At 41.9% G+C, this 22314-nt stretch overlaps 1 protein-coding gene across 1 annotated transcript in view; it reads left to right on the top strand.

The window, feature by feature from the left end:
• The window catches only part of LOC144786062 (cytochrome P450 3A21-like), a 344860-nt gene that overhangs the window by 186154 nt on the left and 136392 nt on the right, over positions 1-22314 (top strand). The window contains exons 7-8 of the mRNA XM_078665007.1: positions 12164-12312; positions 20945-21072. Of these exons, the coding sequence (XP_078521133.1) occupies positions 12164-12312; positions 20945-21072 (277 nt within the window). The remainder of the gene's footprint in view (positions 1-12163; positions 12313-20944; positions 21073-22314) is intronic.

Here is a 22314-nt window from a genome sequence, read left to right as displayed (position 1 = left end):
GGCCACTAATGTCGCCTTCTAACTCTGTCCGTATTTCCCTGCGCAATCGAGAATACGTCGCTGCCAGAGCAATAAATTTGCCTCGCGCCACCAACTTCAGAGCCTCCCACACCGCTACCAGGGGGGTACCCTCCACCTCATTCTCAGCCAAGTAGTGGACTATCGTCTCTCTGATCTTCGTGATCACCGACTCAGAATGCAGCAGGGAATCCCTAAGGTGCCATCCCGCTGCCTGCAGTCGAGTGCCGGTAGAAGCGAAGGTCACCAAGATGAACGCGTGGTCCGATAAGGAGAGCCAGAAAATATCCGACTCTGCTAAGTGAGGCAATATGGAGGTGGAAGCCAAAAAGTGGTCTAATCGCGCATAGGTCTTGTGGGCTGCCGAGTAGTAGGTGTAATCGTGCTGCTGGGGATGGTGAACGCGCCAAACATCATGCAGACCCCCATCTGTCAACCACTGTTTCCCTCCATGGGACAAAGCCCCTGAGTAGTACACCCTCTGGCCTGTCCGATCCATCTCCGCCTCCATCACTACATTCAAGTCACCTCCCACCAGTATCTGGGGATCCGGCATGGCCAAAACCTGCACAAGCGCCGCCTGCAGAAAAGGTTCCTGATTAGCATTCGGCGCATAAATGGTTCCCACTGTGAACTGCGAGTCCCCCCATTGTACCCGCACAGCTAGGAGTCGCCCTTTGATATCTGCCACCTGGGCTATGATTTTGCACTGCGCCCGCGCACTAAAGAGGATAGCCACCCCATTTTTCTTGGTGGACCCTGAGGACCAAAGCTGTAGCGGGAAGCGCTTTTCCGCCATACGTCTCGTATCTTTGGAAAGGAGGTGGGTCTCTTGCAACAGAAAAATCGCTCCGCCTGAGATCTCTAGTAGTGACAAAATGGCGGCACGCGTTAACGGGTTATTTAGGCCACGGACATTCAGGCTCACTATTTTCAATTCTCTACGTTGCATGCAGTTGGACGTTGAAAAAACGCTGAGCACCTTCTTCTGCTGCATGCTCTAAAGGCCTCCCTGCCCCACCCCCTCCCCCCGGTTGACTCAGAGAACCCCCCGTGCCCCCAGTCCCCATCCCTCCTCCCCCCCCCATTCACACAACACACATCCAGTCTAACCGTAACACACAATAGAAAAGAGAAAAATAAACGACAGTTCGTAAAATAGGCCCCAAGAGCTGGGGAACATGGGACCAACCATCCAAGGAACCGGTCCTTACTGTAGAATTCAGGCCTCGTCGAGGACATAAGAAGAGCTACAGCAAAGTCTCACAGACAGTTCCCTCCAGCGCCATCGGCTATTCCCAGAAGTGCCATCTAGAAACTATCCAGCTCAGGAGCCCCCAGACGCCTCTGTCACCAGCACCACCGAAGCAACGGCCGCTCCCCTCTCAAGGCGGCTTGTGGAAAGATCCGGTTTTGTTGTAGAAGTTAGCTTGCTGACCTATTGCCATTCAGATGAGTGCCTACGCCGTCTGGGAGGAGATCCCGAGCCAGTTGGCAAAAGAGTAGCCTTCTCTAGCCCCAGGAGCTGGAAAAGCAGCGGACGGTGATCTCGAAACTGGAGGGGGTAAATGTCACGAACCTTCCGTAGAATCCGTTTTTTTAGCTGGAAGTCGTGGACACACACTAGAATATCCGGGGGGGGCTGCTTTAGGCCCCCTTGGCAGGCCCACTCGATGCACCTTGTCCAGTTGAATGTCCGGTAGGTCTTCCTCATCCAGCACTTGTCGGAAGAGAGCTCCCACATGCTCCCGCAAGTCGGCCCCCTCACCTTTCCAAGGCACCGCCCGAATCGGGATATTATTCCTGCGCGATCTATTCTCCAGATCCTCAGCATGTGCTTGAAGGTCTAGATTCTGTTCAGTCAACCTGAGCACATCCTGCTGGAGGCGATGTATGTCTCCCACCGTCTCCAAGTCATGCTCTTCCAGCGTAGCCACCCTCTCTCCGCTCGCATCCACATCTCTCCGCACCTCCCGCAAGTCAGAGGCCAACTGGGAGCGCAGCTCTGAAATGTCTTCCTTAATGGCTGTAAATAACTCCACCATGAAGGCTTTGGTAGCTGGTGCGTCACTGTCCTCCGACTTCGGCGACTTCTCTGCCGTGTTCGGGGTGGCCTGCCCCGCCAGCGACGCCGGTGTGACTTTCGGAGGTTTATCTTTCCAGTTCCTGCTCGTCATCATCCTGCCTCGGCCGAAGGCAGTGGCACTGCTGTTGGCCTATGTGACCACCAAGGCCAGGCAGATCACGCTAGCCTGCACTGATGCTCCCTGCAGCCTCACCGTGATGAATCTCTACAGGTGATGATGAATAGGGCCGGGGAGCATAAGGGACGCAATGCTCCCCGTGGGCAGGGTCAGGGACAGGTGCACAGAAGAGGAGATTAGGGGGGATGGCGGCTCTTCGACGCCAGCGCTCCCCCAACAGCTACTCCAGGGCCTCTTCGCAGCCCGAGAGGTCCCGCCTTGCCTGTCGAGCCACGGGCCGAAAAAGCAGTGCGGCGGCCCGCCGCTAGGCCTCCCCCTCCTCCAGACCTCGGGTAATGGCGGCTGGTCGTGTAACGTCCCCTGCAGTCACGGTGTCATCTCAGGAGCGTCAGGCCCCCGACCGGCGGCAGCCCAGCGCCTTGCTGCCACCGCACGTATCTCCGACACCGGGCAAACGGTGCTCAGGCTCCAGCACTGTCCCCCTGCGAGCCTACGTACATTAGCCCGGGCAGCTCCGGGAGCTCCAAGGCCGCACCGCAGCGGATCGGCGATCGCATGCAGCCCGAGTCAGGAGAGAGGCTCCGTCAGTAGCAGTACACCCAGGAGACTCCCGAGCACCCTTTTAGTAGCTTGGCCGGGCAACAGGTAAGGCTAAAAAGAATGCTATTAAACAAGTGGCGCCGGAGGGACTGTAATGCATGTCCTACTCTGCCGCCATCTTGGCCACGCCCCAGACTGGTGATTTCAATCTAGTATAGTAGTCATTATCATTCGTTTTTTAACTATTGGAAGTGAATTAATCCTATATTAGATTTCATTAGAAAGAAATCTAAATTTCAAATATTCTTTTTGAGGTATAATATATTCATGTAAAAAAATCCACATGTTCATTCATTACAGCTTGTTCTGCAAGCCTTTCTTTGAGGCTACCTCAGCACTTTGGAAATCAGTTACATAATCCATTGCCTATATGGTATGACTCTCCAAAAACTAATGCACTCTTGATTTTCATTGTACAAATGAGCTGGCATCTATTGATTTTAATTTTTGTGCTAATAATGATTTTCCCAACCAACGAAGTGAAATACCTACTGGGAAGAGGTGATGGGAGAATTAGAGCAGGTTACTTACAAAACAGGATTACTCAAACTAAAATAATGCTTTTTGGGACTGTACATACGCCCCCAAAAGCGAAAAATTATAAACTTGAATACCTATCTCTAAGTCTCATTAAAAGGCAAATTGTCACTGCTTGGAAACCCCAGTAGCTACCAAGAGTACAGAACTGGTTGAAGCTGACAATTCATTGGGCAGGGATTGAATTAGCCCGAGCGGGAAATCACAAAGATCTGGGTAAGCGAGAGCATACGTAAACATGGGAGTTCCTCCTGAAATTCAGTTAAATACTGCCACAAAGGAATGACATCCCCCTCACTGGACTGCTTGATCCTTCAGGTATCCCAGAGGATGTGGTGGAGCATCATTCATGCACGTATGGCACAATGGGCCATGGAAAGTGGGCCCAAGTTAGAATTTTGAGGCATCCTCAGATAGCAGACTAAAGAAATGGAATGCAGTGAAGGCTTTGTAATAGGCTACTTCTGGTTTCTTTTGGTCATCCATAGTTTCTCTTGTAGCCCAATGCTACCCTCCCCAGCCGATGTACCCACCAACCCACTAATTAATAATTGAGATGCACAACCCATTGATATGTTGTAATGTTGCTGTGTAATTTCTTATGGCTGCTGAAAATGTCACATGTATCTCTTCAATATGTAACCTTATTTGTGGTGACAACATCCATAAAACTAAGGAGCAATGATTTAGGTCTGCCATTGCAGAGCTGTATGTGCAGTTTATACTGCCATAGTGACTTTACAAGATAAACCTCTTGCCAGGCCTAAACCTTCCCTTTTTCTACATATAAGTCACCCCTAAGGTAAGCCCTAGATAACCCAGGGGGTAGGTGGTCAATATATTTATAAGGCAGGACATGTACTTTTAAGTTTTACGTGGAAACTCCCAAATGTGTTTTTCACTATTGCAAGGCCAATCTCTCCCATAGGCAAACATTGGGATTACCTTATTATATTTTTCAAGTGTAACTCCCTTGTGAAGAGATAGACCCTTCAAGTTTGGTGTCTCTGGAATCACAATTTAAAAACACAACTGATAGTGAAGTCGGATTTGAAATTGCAATTCTGAAAATACCACTTTTAGAAAGTTGTTTTAACATGAGGGGTTGGGCCTATATATCAGCCAAAAGCTATACCACTTATAGTATGCAAACATTGAAGTGCCTAGGCTGGATTCAAATACCACACTTAATTTCTTTTCTTTAGGGATCAGGATATGAGTTTGCCTGAAACCTAGGTTTTAATATTTATTTGACTTATTCTTAGTAGTTCCTTTCTATTGTTTTTTTTGTCAAACTCAATACATCACATACATCATTGGGTACATATGCCCTCTTGGGCCTGTTTCCAAAAAGGATTTTCAATTCTTACAGTTATAAACATTACAAAAAACATATTGTAAACTCAGTCTAAAGTAAAATAGCTAATGCAAATAAACTTGTACAATGGATTAGCTAATACAAATACATTTGTTACTTAGGCCACATGATTCAGGCATTTCAAACCAAACCAGTCTTTCACTTTATAAACATGAGAGTCAGTACTTAGGGGCCGATTATGATAGCGGTTTTTCCGCATCCTCCGGGCCGGCGGAAGCCACTGCCGGCCCGGAGGATGCGGAAAAACCGCTGTGGAGCCTCAAAAGACCCACCGCCATATTAGGATGGCGGTGGGCCTGGGATTCCGCCCGCAGCTATTCCGCCGCGGTCGCCTTCCGACCACAGCGGAAAAGCTTTAACATGGCTGGCGGTGTCTATCAGACACCGCCAGCCATATTAGGATGGTGTAAAAGGCATGCTTTTCCGCCGCGGCCTGTCCGCCGTGGAAAAGCATACGGACTTTCACTTCCCGGGTGAAGGTGGGGTGGGGGGTGCACATGGGGGGTGCCTATGGTACCCCCCTGCATTTGCGTGCACAAAGCAGCAGGTACCACACGGTGCCTACCGCTTTGTGCATGCAAATGCGATGCATGAATTTTTAACCTTGCGGCAGGTGCAGCTTGAAGCTGCACCCGCCACAATGTTATAGATAGAGGATGTGACCGCCACCTTGGCGGTCACATCCTAATCTGCTCGGAGGGAACGCTGCAGCCCTTGCGGATGTTCCCTCCTGCTCAGGGGTCGCGGACGGACTCAAGTCCGTCCGCGATCATAATCGGCCCCTAAGTATTAAAATTTAGATAAGACTCTTGATTAACTGCTATTCATCAAGGGGTTGTATTGCCTGTTGAATTTGTAAGAGGACACCTGACAGTGTTCTCGTTGCCTCAAAAAAATATGTTTACTTATTTAAATTCAACTCCCTCCAAGTGGAAGCAAGTCAACACATTTCAACCTCATTAATTCGAGGTCTCGTCAGGACCGAGGCCGGTTTGCAACTAAAATGAAAGTATAAAGAAAATGTAAAAGCTGTTTTTGAGTCAGAGATTGTTTTCCCTTAAAAAGCGCTCTCTTACCTTATACGCTTCAAGGTTTGTGGTCGATAATGTGAAATAACACTGTGGTTCGGTCCTGCATTAGCCTTTCTTGGATTTATAAATATTTGGCTGTTCGGGGGAGAAGAGCAAAACATTGACAATTGTAAGAAGTTTATCATCTTTTTCAATTTTGTGGCTTTGTTTACATAAGGTTATGTAAGATTCTCGACCAAATGTTTACCTTTCTTCTTTCAGCGTTGATATCACTCCATTAGTTTGTTTCACCGTGGCACGTTTCAAAAGGGTGCCATATTCTCTTTCACATCTGCTTTGCTACTTTGTAAGCTGATTACTGATCTTTGTTCTATTGTCTGGTTTTGAGCATTATTGTTTTGCTCTTCTTTTTACTCACATTTGGAGTCAGTCAAAGAGAATTAGATTATAGAGATCAATAGGAAACCAAGAACCAATTAATACTATCAATACCAACATGCATTGGTACAGGTTTCTTGTAATGGCTGAATAAGTATAATATTCAAAATCAAAATGCAGTCAAAAGTTATCATGGATTTTACATTATAAACCTCTCTAAAAAACAATAATGCTCAAAACAAGACAGTAGAACAGAGATCGGTAATCAGCTGAGACTCCTAGCAGAGAATTTGCGTTCTAGACAATTAAATAGGTGATCAAGCAGGGAACGTCGCACACGTCCAAAGTCCCAAAAGCTGGAACTATTACGAATGAAATACGAGCAAACTAAAGGTATTTGAAACAACGTGATATCCTCCGTAATGTAACATGTGGAGACATAGCAACTTTAGTTACAGCTTCCGAATTTTTCCCGTAGAGTGCAATGAAGTAGCAAAGCAGGTGTGAAAGAGAATACGGCCCCTTTTGAAACCCGCCACGGTGAAACAAACTAAGGGAGTAATATCAAAGTAGAATGAAGGCAGGTAAAAATGTACTCAAAAATCTTTAAACAATTGAAAAAGATGGTAAACTTCTTACAATCTTCGATTTTTTGCTCTTCCCCCCTGGACAGCCAAATATTTATAAATTCAAGAAAGGATAAACTGAGACACAACCACAGTGTTATTTCACATTATCGACCAAAATCCTTGCATCGTATAAGGTAGGAGAGAGATTCTGACAGGTAAACTAGAAATGTAATCTCGACCACAAAAACAGTTATTATCTATTTTTTTAAACTTCTATATACTTTATAATTTCAGTTAAGAACCAGCCTAGGTCCTGAAGAGACTTCAAATTAATGAGGTTGAAACACATTGACTTTCTTCCGCTGGAAGGGGGTTGAACTTAAACATTAAACCTGTTTTTTTTAGGCAACCGAGAACAGTGTCAGCTGTCCTCTTACAAACTCAACAGGCAATACAACCACTTGACGAATAGCAGTTAATCAAGAGTCTTATATAAATATTGATATTGAGTACTGACTCTTATGTTTATAATGTGCAAGACTGGTATGGTTTGAAACTCCTGACTCATGTGGCCCAAGGTACTAAAATATTTGTATTAGCTAATCAATTGTAACAAATGTATTTGCATTAGCTATTTTACTTTAGACTGAGTTTACAATATGATTTAGAGTTGTTTTTGTAATGTTTATAAATGTATGAATTGGCAACCTGTTTTGTAAAAAGGCCAAAGCGGGCATGAATACCCAATGATGTATGTGAAGTAATGAGGGACTACCTTTGTGAGCCGACTCTCAGTCCCTTGCCTCCTGAAGTGGCTGCTACTCTGGAGCAGCCAATCCACATTGAAGAGGTGATCTCGGTCATTACTTGCTTGAAGCCTTTAAAATTCCTAGGCCCGGATTGCTTCAATGCTTTATTTAAAAAAACGTTTTGCAAAGACCTGGTCCCTCTGCTTACACGACCTTTCAGCTCTTTTTCTGAATCAGGCTTACTGACAGATTCCAACCTGCAAGTGTCTATATCGGTTATTCTCAAACCAGGTAAAGAGTCAACCCTTTGTGGGTCATATAGGCCTATATTACTGCTTAAAATTGATGCGATTCTCTTTGCAAGTGTGTGGTGGCTCACCGCGTCAGTCCCATCATGCGAAGTTGTTCCTTTATGCTCCATTAAGTGAAGGCAGATGGCTCTCGAGTTAAACGCAGCCTATTAGGTGGTTCTCTTGCTCTGGGGTACAGATAAAACACCGGGGCATACCTTCTGGCTGCACAAATTGAGAAGCTCTCCATGGCAGTTACCCCGGGACGCTCCTCCTACTCGGATCTGTGGGCCCCTTTCATTCACATCCTTTTTTTAGAATTAAGGGAATTAACATGCCTGTCTTATCTCCGGATTCTTCGGCAGTTACCAAAGGTCTCTACCCCCTCCCTCCTCCGAAGCTCAAAGGGCATAATTACTAAGCTTATTGGGTTAAGCACCATTGTATCTGGTATTGTATTTCTACACTGCTATTACTTCACATAAGATTGACAGGAGGGATGGTGTAGTTACAGTTACTTTCCTCTTCTTCTCTACTTCTTTCTCCTTTTTTTGTAAAGCTCAGTCCTGATTATATTGCCGGCCTCAGGGTTGCCGGCAGTGGAAATATAATTAAACTTGAATGTAACCAACCCGGAAGGGTTGTAGGCGACATGCCGTGTTATACTGTATACGAACTGCTCTAATGAACACACTTGATCCTAAAAATGCATACCTCAAGTTGTGCAGATTGGATTTTTGTTGTTTGGTCTTCTTTTATTAATTAAATTAAGTTCCTTTTTCTAACCTGGTGCTGAAAGTTTGTGTGTGGTGTTTTCACTGTTTGAGGTTTTACACAAATACTTTACACATTGCCTCTGAGTTAAGCCTGACTCCTCTGTGCCAAGCTACCAGAGAGTGAGCACATGTTAATTAGGGGTTTGCCTTCTTCTTACCCCGACTAGGATTGTGGGTACTGCCTGACTTGGGCTCATACCCTAATCAACCAACAACCCAATTTCTAACAGAGTGTCATATACATTTTTTCCTTTCTTTTAGAAATATTCTACCAACCCAGCACCGCTGAACAGGAATCTGGGGATGAGGGTTGTGCTACTTTTTACTCCAGCCATTTAAACACAGGCTTTTGAAGACTGCTAATTTTGTAACAATCCCTGGCGTATGTTTGCGATTCCCAGTTGCTTTAAAGCATCTCTTACTTGTTGCTGGCATTAATTCTGTAAATGTATTAATACAACCTGGCAATAAATACAACTGATATATTGAAAAATACTGCATGTGCTGGAGAATAAAACTACATGGATATCTAAGTTTAGCCACCATAAATCCTGCTCTGAGAACTAAAAGCCTAATCTAATCCCCAGGCTGTTCTAATTTTAGTATAAGTAAAATTGTCTAGAGTTACAAATTGTGCATAAACTTGTGCTGCCTTTATGGTCGGGTGGTGTACCATCTCCATACAAATATCTGACTCTTCTCCAAGCAGTGTGTCTGAAAAGCAATTTCTCAGCTGCAAATACTTCATTTTAATTGAATATTGTTTTTTTGTCTAACTTCCTCCAGTGCCCTAAACTTTTCATGATTCCACAATTGTTTTTAAGTTCCCATAGGCCTTTCTCTGCCTTTTAAAGTAGTAGAATAGATAGTTATTCAGAGAGGTCCCGATTGTTCCATAACGGTAGACATTCCTGCTTACTATCTATCTTTGATCATCTAATCCATAATGCATACATCTGACAAAGGTGTCTAGGAACTTGAAACTTAATGGTTTTATATTTTAGAACATTTAAGAACTCACAAAGAAAACTCTTTAAACCATATTTCCATTTCATTTTCCTCATACGAATCGTACAGTATTGCCAATTATTTGCCTTGATCACGAGTTGTTGACGTAACTGTGATATGGCCTCTAAGTGGGAAGAGCTCACCTCTCTTCTCCAACAGTAGACATCGTTTTTTGCTTGCTACTCTGGGTCGTTTGAATCCCTATATGAATGATGTAATCATCCCATTGATTGTTTTAAAAAATATTTTTAAATAAGTCAGTGTCTGAAAAAGGAATAGATACTGCAGTAGGGTAACCATTGTGATAATGTTAATATTACCTATTATAAAGAGAGGTAAATGGTGGCACGTATTCAAGTCTTGCTCTATTTCAACAAGTATTCAAGCATAATTTAAACTAAAAATGTATTCTAATGATGCAGAAAATAGTATTCGTAATAAACTGATTGGGTTGGTGGTTACCATGCTTCGGCATTAAAGGGTTAGATCTAGTGGTTCAAAGGTTATCAATACAATCTCTCTCTTGGTAGAATTTATCTTATAAAATGAGATGATACAAAACCTTTTTTTATGGTTTCAAAAACTGGCTTGATATTACTCTTCTCAGGAGTAAGTAATAAATAATACCACACCATCTGCATGTATTGTACTGATTATTGGAGTATGTTTTGGACCACATTGTTAGTAGCATGTGAATGAATGTTAGTGTTTCTAGTTTGTTTTTTTCTATTCTGGGAAAGTTCTTCATTTTTTTCTGTTGATCTAGGATCAGCGCTTCTTGATGGTCAAAACCTTGAGGGCAGTCATGAAGCAAGTTCTGTTTATCTATAAAGTTCTGTAATTGACTAGCCAACTCGCTTTTGTGACTTTATGGTTGAAGGAATACTGACAATTGTAGACCAGAGTAATGGTGTTAAAGGAATGTACGATTGGTTACAGCATTTAAGGAAGTTGAAGTCGTTACATTTGTGTGAGCTAAAAAGGCCAGAGAAATGATTGGTCTCTTTTTGGTGTAGTGGGCGTCAAAGGTTTGTGGGAAGTGATGAGCAGGTTAGGTATTAACAGTGTTGGATTTGGATGAACATGGTGGGTACTAAATGGAAGACAGTGTAAAGAGTAACAGGACTTCAACAAGTGTGCCGAGCAGGATTTAGTTTATGCATGCTTTAAAAGAGGAAGGACTTGAAAATGGAAAGGAAAAGCTTTGGATCTGCGGGGTTTGCAAAGAGGGTTTAGTAGTATGGGTGAGTGATGAGTTCTTGTTATTGAAACTGCTTGAAAAATGAGGGATTTAAAAGAATTTGTTGCATAGGGTTGAACACCTTTGTGTGTTAGGCTGGGAGGTTTAAAGACGGAGGGTTGAGGGTATGATCAAACTTATGGGTGAAGATCTAAGGTTGAAACATAAACATTAAGGGCATTTTGCAAAGGGATTGGAATTTGTGTTTTGCAGTAAACGCCATATCTTCCATAGTATTCACCTGATAAATTTCAGTAGATAAGACCTGCCGAAATTTATCAAGGGCAAAAGGGAAGCAAAAAAAGGTAGAAAGAACAGGTGCAATATGTTACAGTAAACATCGACCCTGCATTTTATAGCTAATTTACCCCTGAAATACTCCGAATAGGAGGTATTTACTACAGTTGGTAAATACCCCACACCAGTGTAAAGTATTTACCAGGTGCTGAAAATGCCACTCCTATTCTTACCCACTCAGGATCGGGATTTAAGTCATACACTGTCAACGTCATTCTTTTGGCAAAGGTATTTCTGTGTTGACCATCCTTGCAGAAAGATGTGAGTTGGAGGTGTGGCACTTTTGGAAAACTGTGAACAAATAGGATTCAACCGCCAGTTCAAGGAAAGAGCTCTAATAATGGTGAATTTGGTATTTCATACGGATGTATGACATTACAACGCATGCTTTTACCACGCATGCCTTTACAACGCGGTTTTTACATCGCAATCCATTACAATGCATAGCGCTTTGGGATGCTGCATAGTGAAAAGTTTAATTTACTATTCCAACACCAGTCCCCGTGGACACTAGGGAAGGTGTTGGATAGTAAATGAAACATATTCCCTATACTAGAGCGCCCCCAGCGCAATGCGTTATAATGGTTTGCGTTGTAAATACCGCGTTGTAAAGGCACTGCGTGGTAAAAGTTGCGTTGTAACGGTTGTTTACCATTTCATACTGATAATGCTCCAGACATCTATAGACAAAATTATTTGTTTTCTCATTAAACATTGCTCTTTAAGTTTGTATGTCTGTTGATTGTATGCTAGACTCATGCTGGCACAAGATTTAAATCGCCACAAAAAAATCTTGAAAATATTTACTTGGTAATGATGAACGCCTTATAAAATCAATGTAAAAATAAATCTCCGTTTACTCCATTCCTCTGGTACCCAGGTTTAGACACTGTACAGTCGTATAGACTTTCTGTTGCAACTTATGTATACAAAGGTGGGATAGTTCAACAGAGTGCGGGTATTTGGAATCAGCACGTACATATCACTTAAAATTATTGCTTGGCTAGAAGATATTGATGGTTTTTTTTGTAGAATTTGGATTTGAGCTACATAATTAATCACTTCATTTACATTTTCTATCTGCCCAGGATGTTTTCCTCCTACAGTATTGATGTGGTCATCAGCACCTCCTTTGGTGTGAACATAGACTCTATGAACAATCCAAATGATCCCTTTGTTGCTCAAGGAACGAAGCTCTTTAATTTCAAATTCATGAGCCCATTGTTATTTATCATAGGTAAGAATCCTGAGCCACTTTGTAATGGTAAAGAGTATCTTCAATATAACATCGCTTAAAGTCTTTTTGATTCCAGCATGTGCTGTTATTCTTGTATGATTTTCCTTTTCATTTTTTATTTCTCTAAAATCGTGACTGGTCAGGCAGAACAAGATTACTGTTAGCAATCAATGAGAACTAGCTCTGGTTTAAATTGTTTGTATATCTGCGGGTGGAGGAAAACCATTAGGTTTTATGAAGGCCCTCACCCACCAACCTAGTTGGTGGCATGCTTCATCATTGGGCCCCACCCGAGGTACCGAGTGTACCTCAGGTGTGCTTCGACGCCAGATTACTGCGGAGCGGGTTTTTTGGTTTGTGAGGGTGCTGTGAGTGTGCTCTGAGTGAGGTTTAAAATACTGTCCTGGGTGTCCCAAATAATGTTTTAATGGTGGGCCCCAGGCAGTCAATAAAAACAAAGGCTTTCGGACGTGCACAGTAGGCTTATGGCCTCCGACATCCTGTGCGGTAAACTAGTTTCAGCCAGGCCTTTTCTTCTACTGGCTTTCGTCAGGACCTTATATGTGTAGGGTGTTACAGGGTTTTGTATGAGTTTGTCAGTGCCCTGTGTGTAAAGCACATGCTACGGTGCTTATATGTGCAAGAGGTGTTTCCTCTCGAGTTGTACACCTGATTTTAGCGAACAACTCAGCATGGAGCTCAGCCGGGGGCCAGGACCATGTGCACTTGCGCGATGTCGCTGGGTCCGCAATGAACCTGTTGTCTGGGCAGAGGCTCTGTGAGTACTGCCTTCAAATGAGATGGCTCCAGCATTTTTAGTCATTGATCTTGCAATCGGGACCAGGTTTATATACCCTTAAAGCAGTGGGGTGCTTTTGACTACAAAACTGACATTCCTAAAGAGATTACACTACAAGGCACTGATACCTGACCAGTACCAAAACTAAATATCTCCTAGCCAAGCTCTCCAGATGAATTCTAATATTACTCCACATTCCGGTCTAGCATCTCTTGCATACATATATACTCTATGTCCTTGCTGAAATTGCAAAAGCTAAATGGAGATAGAGTTAAGGCTGGGTGTGTGTAGGAGTGTTGTCCTGCGACAGGAAGGCATTGCAAATAAAAATGTCAATAGTTTGATAGATAGACAAAAGAAAATTGTTTTAGATAAATCTAGAGTAAACAACTGTGTACTTTAGTCCCCATTTTGCAGGTTTCACTACACATAAATGGCAAAAAGGATGAAAGATGTGGGCATCTTAAATGCATCTCTCAGTACTCCCTAAATTCCTATTATGGCTTTGGTTGCAAAACACCTGTTATCAACATGTGAATTTTCTTCTTCAGTAAGAAGTTTTTTTGCTCAATGTTAGAGGGACACAAGTATTGTTCTTACTTGAACTATATTCACTGCCATTTGTTCTAGCAACTTTATAAAAATCAACTTTATAAAAATAACTTGATTGCTAAAGTTCTACACAATTCTGAAATCATCTGGTTCGTTCTGATGCACCCAGAAGGCCTTCAGACTTCTGTCTTAGCACAGACTGTAGCATCTGTGGCATACATTTCTATCAAAATCCTGTGTTGGAGCTAGCCTACCTAGTTTTCCAGCATCGTGCACACAAGTAATTTACTTATGGAGATCTGTTAACACAAGTTGGATTGACTCCTCCTTATTTGATCTTCGTGCTGTAAACGGGTGCAAAGAGTAAATAAAGAATCACCTGCAGCCTACATTTGCATGAGCTATCGGCAGAGGGAAGAGAAAGTTGTGACCGTTGCACGGTTTCTGAAAACCATGTGTTGTAAATGTTGGAGCAAGCAGCCATTGCTTCGGGTATTTTAGGAAAAATACACAGAACCCAGATGCCCCAATAAGCAGAAACCTTCACAAAGCTCATTAGAAACTCACAGATTGGCAACACTTGAGAGCAAAATGGATTGAAAGCAAGAGCAAGGCTAACAGGATACTGTGAAAAAAAGGATAGAGTGAAGAACTCAGTCGGGCTTGGCGTGCCTAAAAGGGCCTCAGCTGAGCCTACTAATTTAATCACAGCCTACTACAACATTCGTGCCATTTAACAAGGCTCAGCCTTAAACTGGTACCACCAAGGAGTGTTTTCTTGCCACTAGATGTCCAAGACTGTAAGTTGTCACTTCTGAGACACAGATATTTTCCTGGGTGCTTTCTTCCATGAAATAAAGAATGCTCATGTATTTTGAGCATCAAATGCTGACTTGGACTCCTAATTATTCTTGGACACAACTGTGCAGTTTCTAATTTCCCGATAAAGTCTCACATTTACCACATAACCACCGTTAAAATCTGAATTATGTTTCTCGCTCAAGCATGCAAAACCACAGAAATTCAACAATTATGGTATGCAAATCCCTCAATGCATGGCATAAATCCATCACCCGCCATGCACAAAACACCCATTTGCAAGTAGCAGTGGAAAATGGCATCACTGATGACATCATCTGATGAGTGTGTTCGTTTGTTTTATAGTTTACATAGTGGCTCGTAGCTACCATATCATTCTCTTCCCAATTTTGTACAGCCTATGTTCAGCTAATGGATGTAAGTGTTTACAAAATGCAAATCTTTGTATTGAAGTGTAACTCTGTGTGCAGGTGACAGTTTACAACTTGTGTCCAGTATGTTCACAACACATTTTTTGGTTTTGCAGAAAAAGTTTCCAACAGGGCAAAGATTCTACGGGAGAGGTGTGGCGCCGCGGCCAGGGTGACTGACTCCGGAATCTGTGGATCATGGTTTGATCCCCAGTGCCGGCGGCAGATTAGCCCAGCACCATGTGACTCTGGGCAATAGCTTGCTTAATCTTCCCGACGGCCCCCAGCGCCTAGAGACCCTAACGGGTGATTGTTCGCGCTTTACAAATGTGGGTTATTATTGTTATTATTACGTACTACATACTGAGTATTGTAAGCCGCATTGAGTTATTAGACAGAATCATCTCAGCATGACAATTTCTACATAACATAGAAGACTGTGTGCACCAGGTACCAACCTATGTACATGTGCTTGATTCACTTCAGAAGATGGGCTATCTGTAGAGTTTTCATCACACTATGAAGGTAGTATGATCTTTAGCACCTTCAGACGGGAAACAGCTTTTACCACGATGGCCGAACCACGTGCTGCAGTTACAACGCGGATATTACAACAAATGAGACTTTACCACACATTCCTTTACCAGGCATGTCATTACCACGACATGCCTTGGGATAAGCAGCTTTGGAGTTTAAAGTCCAACACTTTCCGTACTGTGTTGCATAGAGTGTACACTGTTCTTAATAGATACTTTTTAATACTCTGTAGTGTTTTTGAGAATGAGAGTTTCACTGTCTGCAAACAGTGATGTACAAATAAAATCTCTCCATAGAATAAACACTGTTTTCTGTATCCGCTTTTCTAGTCACATCAACCTAATATCTAAATGAAGGTGTGATGACTGTCAGAGGTTTGAAACAGATAAAGGGTGCCCATAGTAGGGTATTAGTTATGTAACAGAAATTGAGTATGCGGAGAAACTTGGTTTTCTCTGAACTGTTGTATACAGATTGAAAACTGTGTGCAGTAGGACTTACCCTTCTATCTGTGGTTGATAGTCAACATGAACTTGGGGAACCATGAAGTATATGGTTTAGGGTAAATGCCGAACATAACATAATCTTGTTTCACCTAAGGGGGTTGTATATATGATTGCATTAATGATGCCTCATACTAATATGATCTATTTTATACATACTTTCAGGCCTCTAATGCCATACTCCTTTAGCAATGTGTTCAAAAGAGGCTTTAATGATGTCATCAGTAGTGTCATCAATTATGTCATTTGAGATGTCATCAGTGTTATCATAAATGATGTCATAGAACATGTAATAAGTGATGTAATAGGTGAGGTCATGAGCAGTGCATGGTGGGGGCATCAGAATTGATATGTTTTATGTTTAGTTTAAACATTAATGTTGTCACTGAGATATTCACTTAACTATGTCAATTTAACCTTTGTTTTTTCAGTGAATTTCTTAATTAAAAAACAAAAAAGCATAAAGTAAAACTGTATTACCATACGTAAAGCCAGCCCACTGCCAGATGGGAGCAAACACAACTAAATCCACCTCTGGTGTTGCAACTGGTCACCTGGTCTTCCCTTGTTTTAGCAATACTCAGGTTAGAGGTCACTAGGGGTGATGCTCCATGTGTCATTTAATTACCACAAGACTGCGCCATCCAGATTACTGTGTAGCTTTAAGGGGGTTGGGTTCTCCCCTAGGCTCTAATAGAGAATCTGATATCTGAGACCAGGCCACACTATGTTAGTGTTTGGATCAGACAAGCAAACAATGCCCTGATGTAATGAAACATTTACTCACACATCGAATTTCCACAACCCTAAAAAGGAAATCTGCCTTATTCTTCTATATGGTCATGAAACTCCTCAATGAGTTGCAATATCCTTATATTGTAAACAGGTGCTTCCCGGGAGATCAGCCCCCGGTAGCTACATTCCACAAGGCAGCCACCAGTACACTAATAGATTATACCTTCGTTACTTTACCGTTTTTCAGCATGATTGCAGGCTCTTAGATAAGGACTCAAGATCAAAGTGATCATCTGCCACATGAAATCACTATGAGAATATCTAGACCATCATTAGATCAGCCTGTTGAGGATCCAGAGTCCATATACACTGATACCTTCAGGAGGATTAGATGCAAAACCAACCAACCAGAAGAACTGCTGGCCTCAGCAAAGTCATTATGAGATAATCAGGAAGAGACCAATACAAACGTGATAACGCGCTGGGAATTCTTCATTAAAACACTGAAATGCATACAGCAATCACTGGTTTATCTTCAACGTCTAATGGTTCATCAGATCATTAACCCCTTTAGTGCTAAGGCACTTGAAGGATTTATATGTAATTTCCATTAAAATGAATGGGCAGTCCATGACGAGCTGACCTTGTCATTTTAAAAGAACCACCTATCTATATCCAAAATCTTCTGGAGCTCAAGAAAGCAATAAACAAAACATTACGCAGACTTCGGCGAACAGGACAGGGTCTTATTATTCAGATGGAGTTAACGTAATTAAAAGCAAAAAATAAAAAAGTAATCCGGCAAGTAAAAAGGGAATTAGATGATAATCTGTGGGCCAGACTATTGTACGACTCAAAGTCTAACAACAGCTCAAGAGATCTGGCGCACAATAAACAGCCTAGACAACCCGAACGTACAAAGAATTAACTCACATCTGACAGAAGAAGCTTGGGACTCTCACCTGCTGCAATATTTTAACTCAGAACAGAAGCAGAGCTCCGGCTACATCCCTGAGGCAACTCTCTCTGACCTAACTTTCCCAGTACTAAACAGTCATCTTTCATTCACAACTCATCAAATACATGATAGCTAAAGGCAAGCTGGAGGGTGCGCGGGGCCCTAACGGGATTCCACTGATGCTATTCCAAAAATATTCTAAAAATACTGGGCTCCTACACTACTACCGCTGTTTGTACAAATCTCAGGAGAAGTTAATATCCTGGACTCCGGGAGGAGGTCTATCATATCCCCAATATGCAAGAAAGGGAACAAGAACGTAGCAAATAGCTACAGGCTTGTAGCGTTAATTGATATTGAGGTCAAATACTATGCTGGATGACCTTGCAGCCTGGGAACTCGATTATCCCAATCAATCAGACACGTTTTTGCAAGGGCATGGAACAACAACGAACATACATACCTGCCTTTATTAATAGACAGTGCCAAAGCAGCAAAATACCCTCTCTTTCGGTGTTTTATCGACTTCTCATCAGCTTTCGATAAAATTGACAGGAATAAACTCTGGCTCAAACTTGAGGAAAAGGAAATACCATCTGCTCTTTTAAACCAGTTAATACTCCTACACACTAACACATAGGTCCAAGTAAAGGTAGAAGATGGAAATTTCCTGTCCAGAAAAAATTCAACAACAAAGGGGCTCAAACAGGGGTGTGTGCTGGCCCCGATGCTCTTCAATTTGTATATGGCAGACCTATCAATGGAATTGGACATTGGTAATTCACATGTGCCAAGGATAGGAGGGCTCCTACTCTCCAATCTGCTGTACGCAGATGACCTTGTGTTGATCAGCCGAACCCCCTTCGGTTTTCAACATCTGCTCGATACAACCAGTAGACATTCAGCTACCAACGGTCTAACCATCAACCTTGACAAAATGAAGGTAATGCTATTACATACAAAAAAGATAACATCAAATATTTTTTGCACTTGGCCGATACAACAATAGAAGTAGTTGGAGAATATAAGTACTTGGGAGTGATAATAGACAATAAAGGCACATTTAATACACAAAAAGAAGCCATCAAAAGAAGAGGCAATTCAATTGCGGTAGCTCTAAAATACATCAAACACAAAACAGCCGGTCCAAGCCTTATCTCACTGCTACAGTTTTGGCAAGCAAAGCTCACTCCGGCTATTACTTATGGGAGCGAGTTCCTGAGGGGAAGAGACACGGCTATTCTAGACAGAACAGTCTCAAGATTGGCAAGAATAATATTCAATCTACCCAATTATGTCTCGCCAGCCCAAATAAGGCTGGAATTTGGCCTGCAGACCCAAGAAATCACTCACAAAGGTGCCTCTGTCAAGTACTGGCACAGGATTACAATGGCCGAACTAGGAACACTGAACTCACATCTATGGATTGAAATACACTTAAAGATGGAATGCGCCGCCATGGTTTACTTGACAGCACCAATAGACCGTCTGGGCCTTGAGGATCTCTGGGCGGCCTCAGGGACTCAAAACTGATTTAAACAACTTATAAACAAGACAGTGAAAAGGCTGTCCATAGTGGAAGATAAGGCAGCACTCAAAGAAATGGCCCGCAGCCTTATCTAAATGCGGGATTCAATAGGAGAATGAAAGAAAAATAACTTTATTTTCTAATGGGCGTTCTACCATCCCTGCTGCATCTCACCCCCTGGAAACAATCTCTATCTCAGACTATTTGTCGCTTATGTGGGGAAATCGATGAGAGTGTATTACACTTATTGTGTATCTGCAAAGAACTACAAGTTGAAATGCGACTGCTACTGAAGCTCATCTTTTTAAGCAAGGGAATAAGATCCTGCAGACAAGCAGTAAAGCCATGCCTCAGAGTTGGAGAAATACAGTTATTGTGTCGCTTTGTATGATACATGGAAGTGGCAGGGGAAAAAGCTCTGGCATCAAGCGACCAGCAATCTTTATCACTGCAACCAAAAGATTCTCAAAGTGCCACTTCTCAGTGAACAACAAACATTCACTTCAACCTCTATCCAGAAGACATAAGTTGGAGCATAACACTCAATATAACACACCATCACCGCTGTTTATAGATCAGTGGAACATTGCCCAGTCGCCTTTTTACAGAGACCCAAACATTGACTTTTTAACTATTGGAATATGTTTCCTTGATCCTTATCCCCTTCTCAATTCTTCTTTAGGCACCTTGCGTGACTGTATCAGTAAACTCTTCGGAACGCGCTTAGATAAAGAATGGTCCTTGCACAAACATTGCTATTGTTAGCACACTGAACTAGCCCCTAGAGGATGTATTTACTAAGCTGCTATGCAATACAGAATAGTGTTGGACAACTGAAGCTAGCAAGAAGCCAGGGCTTTAGCCCATTACCCAGGGACCTAAGTGTATGTCTTCCACACTGAATGTACTGCCAAAACATTGCACAGGGACCTAGCTCATTGGAATTTATAACATCTAATTAACTCGAGGAATAACCTATGTTCAATCTCAAGAGGAAAGATTTTGCCAACTCATTGTATTTGATAATAATTACTGATCATTGCTCTAACTATTTTAACACAAGGAATTCATGTTTTATGACATGCTCTTCAACTTTTTAATTATGAATGTATACGCTTTATTATGTGAAAATTGTAAAGATTTGTATTAACCAAATAATAAAATATTAACTTACTTACTTACTTATATTGTACAACAGGATGGTAATTTAACCCTGTCATCAGCAATGTATGATTATCTTCACAACATTCAGCATTGTTATTAACAGTAAATTAAATGATCCTCCACTATGGATTTAAAGATCAGAAGTATAAGTGTAAGTATTAAATAGGGAGGCAAGATCCTTCCAAATCCAAGGAGTATCCTCTGAGATGTTTTGTTTGAGGGTAAACATTATTTCTTTTTTGTGTTCAAATTACTTTAATACATTTTCATAACACAAAAAAAGGTCTTGCCAACAAATAAAAATATCACTAATGCATTATTATTATTATATTAATCATTATTCCAAAGAGGTGAGTTGAGAAATAATGTAGATTTGCTTCTCGCACTAAAGTAGACTACATTTGACACCCAGTCAATCCTCCTTCATCCTCACACTTTCCATCAAACATGTTTTATAATCTTATTTGCTTCCCTTCTCACAACTGTTAATGAATTTGATATTCAAGGATAACAGCACATCTACTAGTTTGAGCACTAGGTACCACAAGAGATAGTAAGATTTATCTGAAAAATATTATATCACACACATTCCTTCGGAAAATTGCCATTAATTTTTTTTCTTTCCAGTCTTATTTCCATTCTTCATTCCTGTTCTCGAAAAAATGAATGTCTGCCTGTTTCCCAAAGACATTTTGCAGTTTTTTGCAAGTGCTGTCAAGAGCATCAAGGAGAAGAGACAAAAAGGCAATCATGAGGTGAGTGCAGCCCAATATCAGAAAAAGGAATAACTTTGATAAAAGGGTATCGTTTGTCTAAGAGGGGCCCTTTAAGGTTTCCAGCAGGACAACACTCCCTATACTAGGCATCAAAAGGTTGGGCCTCCCAGGCCCAACTTATTGATGCTTAGCGTAGTGAGTGTAATAAATAACAACAATCCTCATTAAAAAAAGAAAATTTCAAACACAAAAAAGTTTCGCATACCAAGTAAAAGGTTAAATTAAAATATCTTCTTAAAAAATGTACACACAAGAATAATTATTTAAATGAAAGGTATGCCTATGTGCTAAAACTTCGCATTTCAATTGATTATAAAATATAGTAAAGGAAATTGCATTAAGTGAGTTGCTCATCTCTTTAGTCTAGAGCGGAAAATTCAACTCCTTGAGCTATACCTCTTGCTGATTGTCCATAGTATGAGCAATATAGAGAAAAAAGTGAATCAAATTAATGCATTTTCTTAGCACACTTTTTTCTCCCCAGGAAAAAAATGTTCTTGGTAGAAAAAGTTATCAACTCAGTGGTGTCCTAAAGCAGCCCTGCTTAATCAGCTGGAGCATTGTGGAGAGTGGTGGGGTGAAGGTTGACTGGTGAGGGATGCAGCCCTTTCAAGGAGGTTCTGATGGTCCTCCAACAGCTTTTTCTTCATTTCGTGTTGCGCTCTTTCCTTTTTTCTCTTTTTCACATTTTGGTCCTTCTGTACATTCTTTCTTCCTTCCTTTTGTGCTCTCTTTCCATTTGCCTCTCACTTACTATTATTTCTTTTTACAATGTTTTGTATGATTTGGTCTCTGAATATGTTTGGCTGCTTCAGCACTCTTTGGGTCCCTCCTCGTGGAACTTTAATGGTATATTCTTCCTTTCTTGTTGTGTCACTAATTAGTAAACCTGGGTGGAGAATGCGTAGTTCTGCTATGCAGAACTCTGCGAAGTGCAAAAAAACTCCGCTGCGCAATGCGGAGCTCCGCAAGCAGTAGAGTGCATTGGATAAATGCTGTTTGCATTGATTTTCAGTGCCAGGTGCTTGTCTGCACTGTGCAATCATGGCGAACAGCACCATGCACAGCGCAAGCAGACACTGCTTCCTTTCTGCCAATCAAGTAGATTTTTACTCGAGCGGCAGCTTTCTCAACGCAAATGGTCAGTTTCTCAACGCGAGCGGTTGCAAGCATATGCGACCACTCACAATGAGAAATCTGACATCCTGCGTTGAGAAATCT

This window comes from Lissotriton helveticus, chromosome 10 (genome assembly GCF_964261635.1).
Source record: "Lissotriton helveticus chromosome 10, aLisHel1.1, whole genome shotgun sequence".
NCBI classification, from domain to species: domain Eukaryota; kingdom Metazoa; phylum Chordata; class Amphibia; order Caudata; family Salamandridae; genus Lissotriton; species Lissotriton helveticus.
Note: the sequence above shows the minus strand (reverse complement) of the source record. Positions and strands in the feature narration are given on the sequence as shown.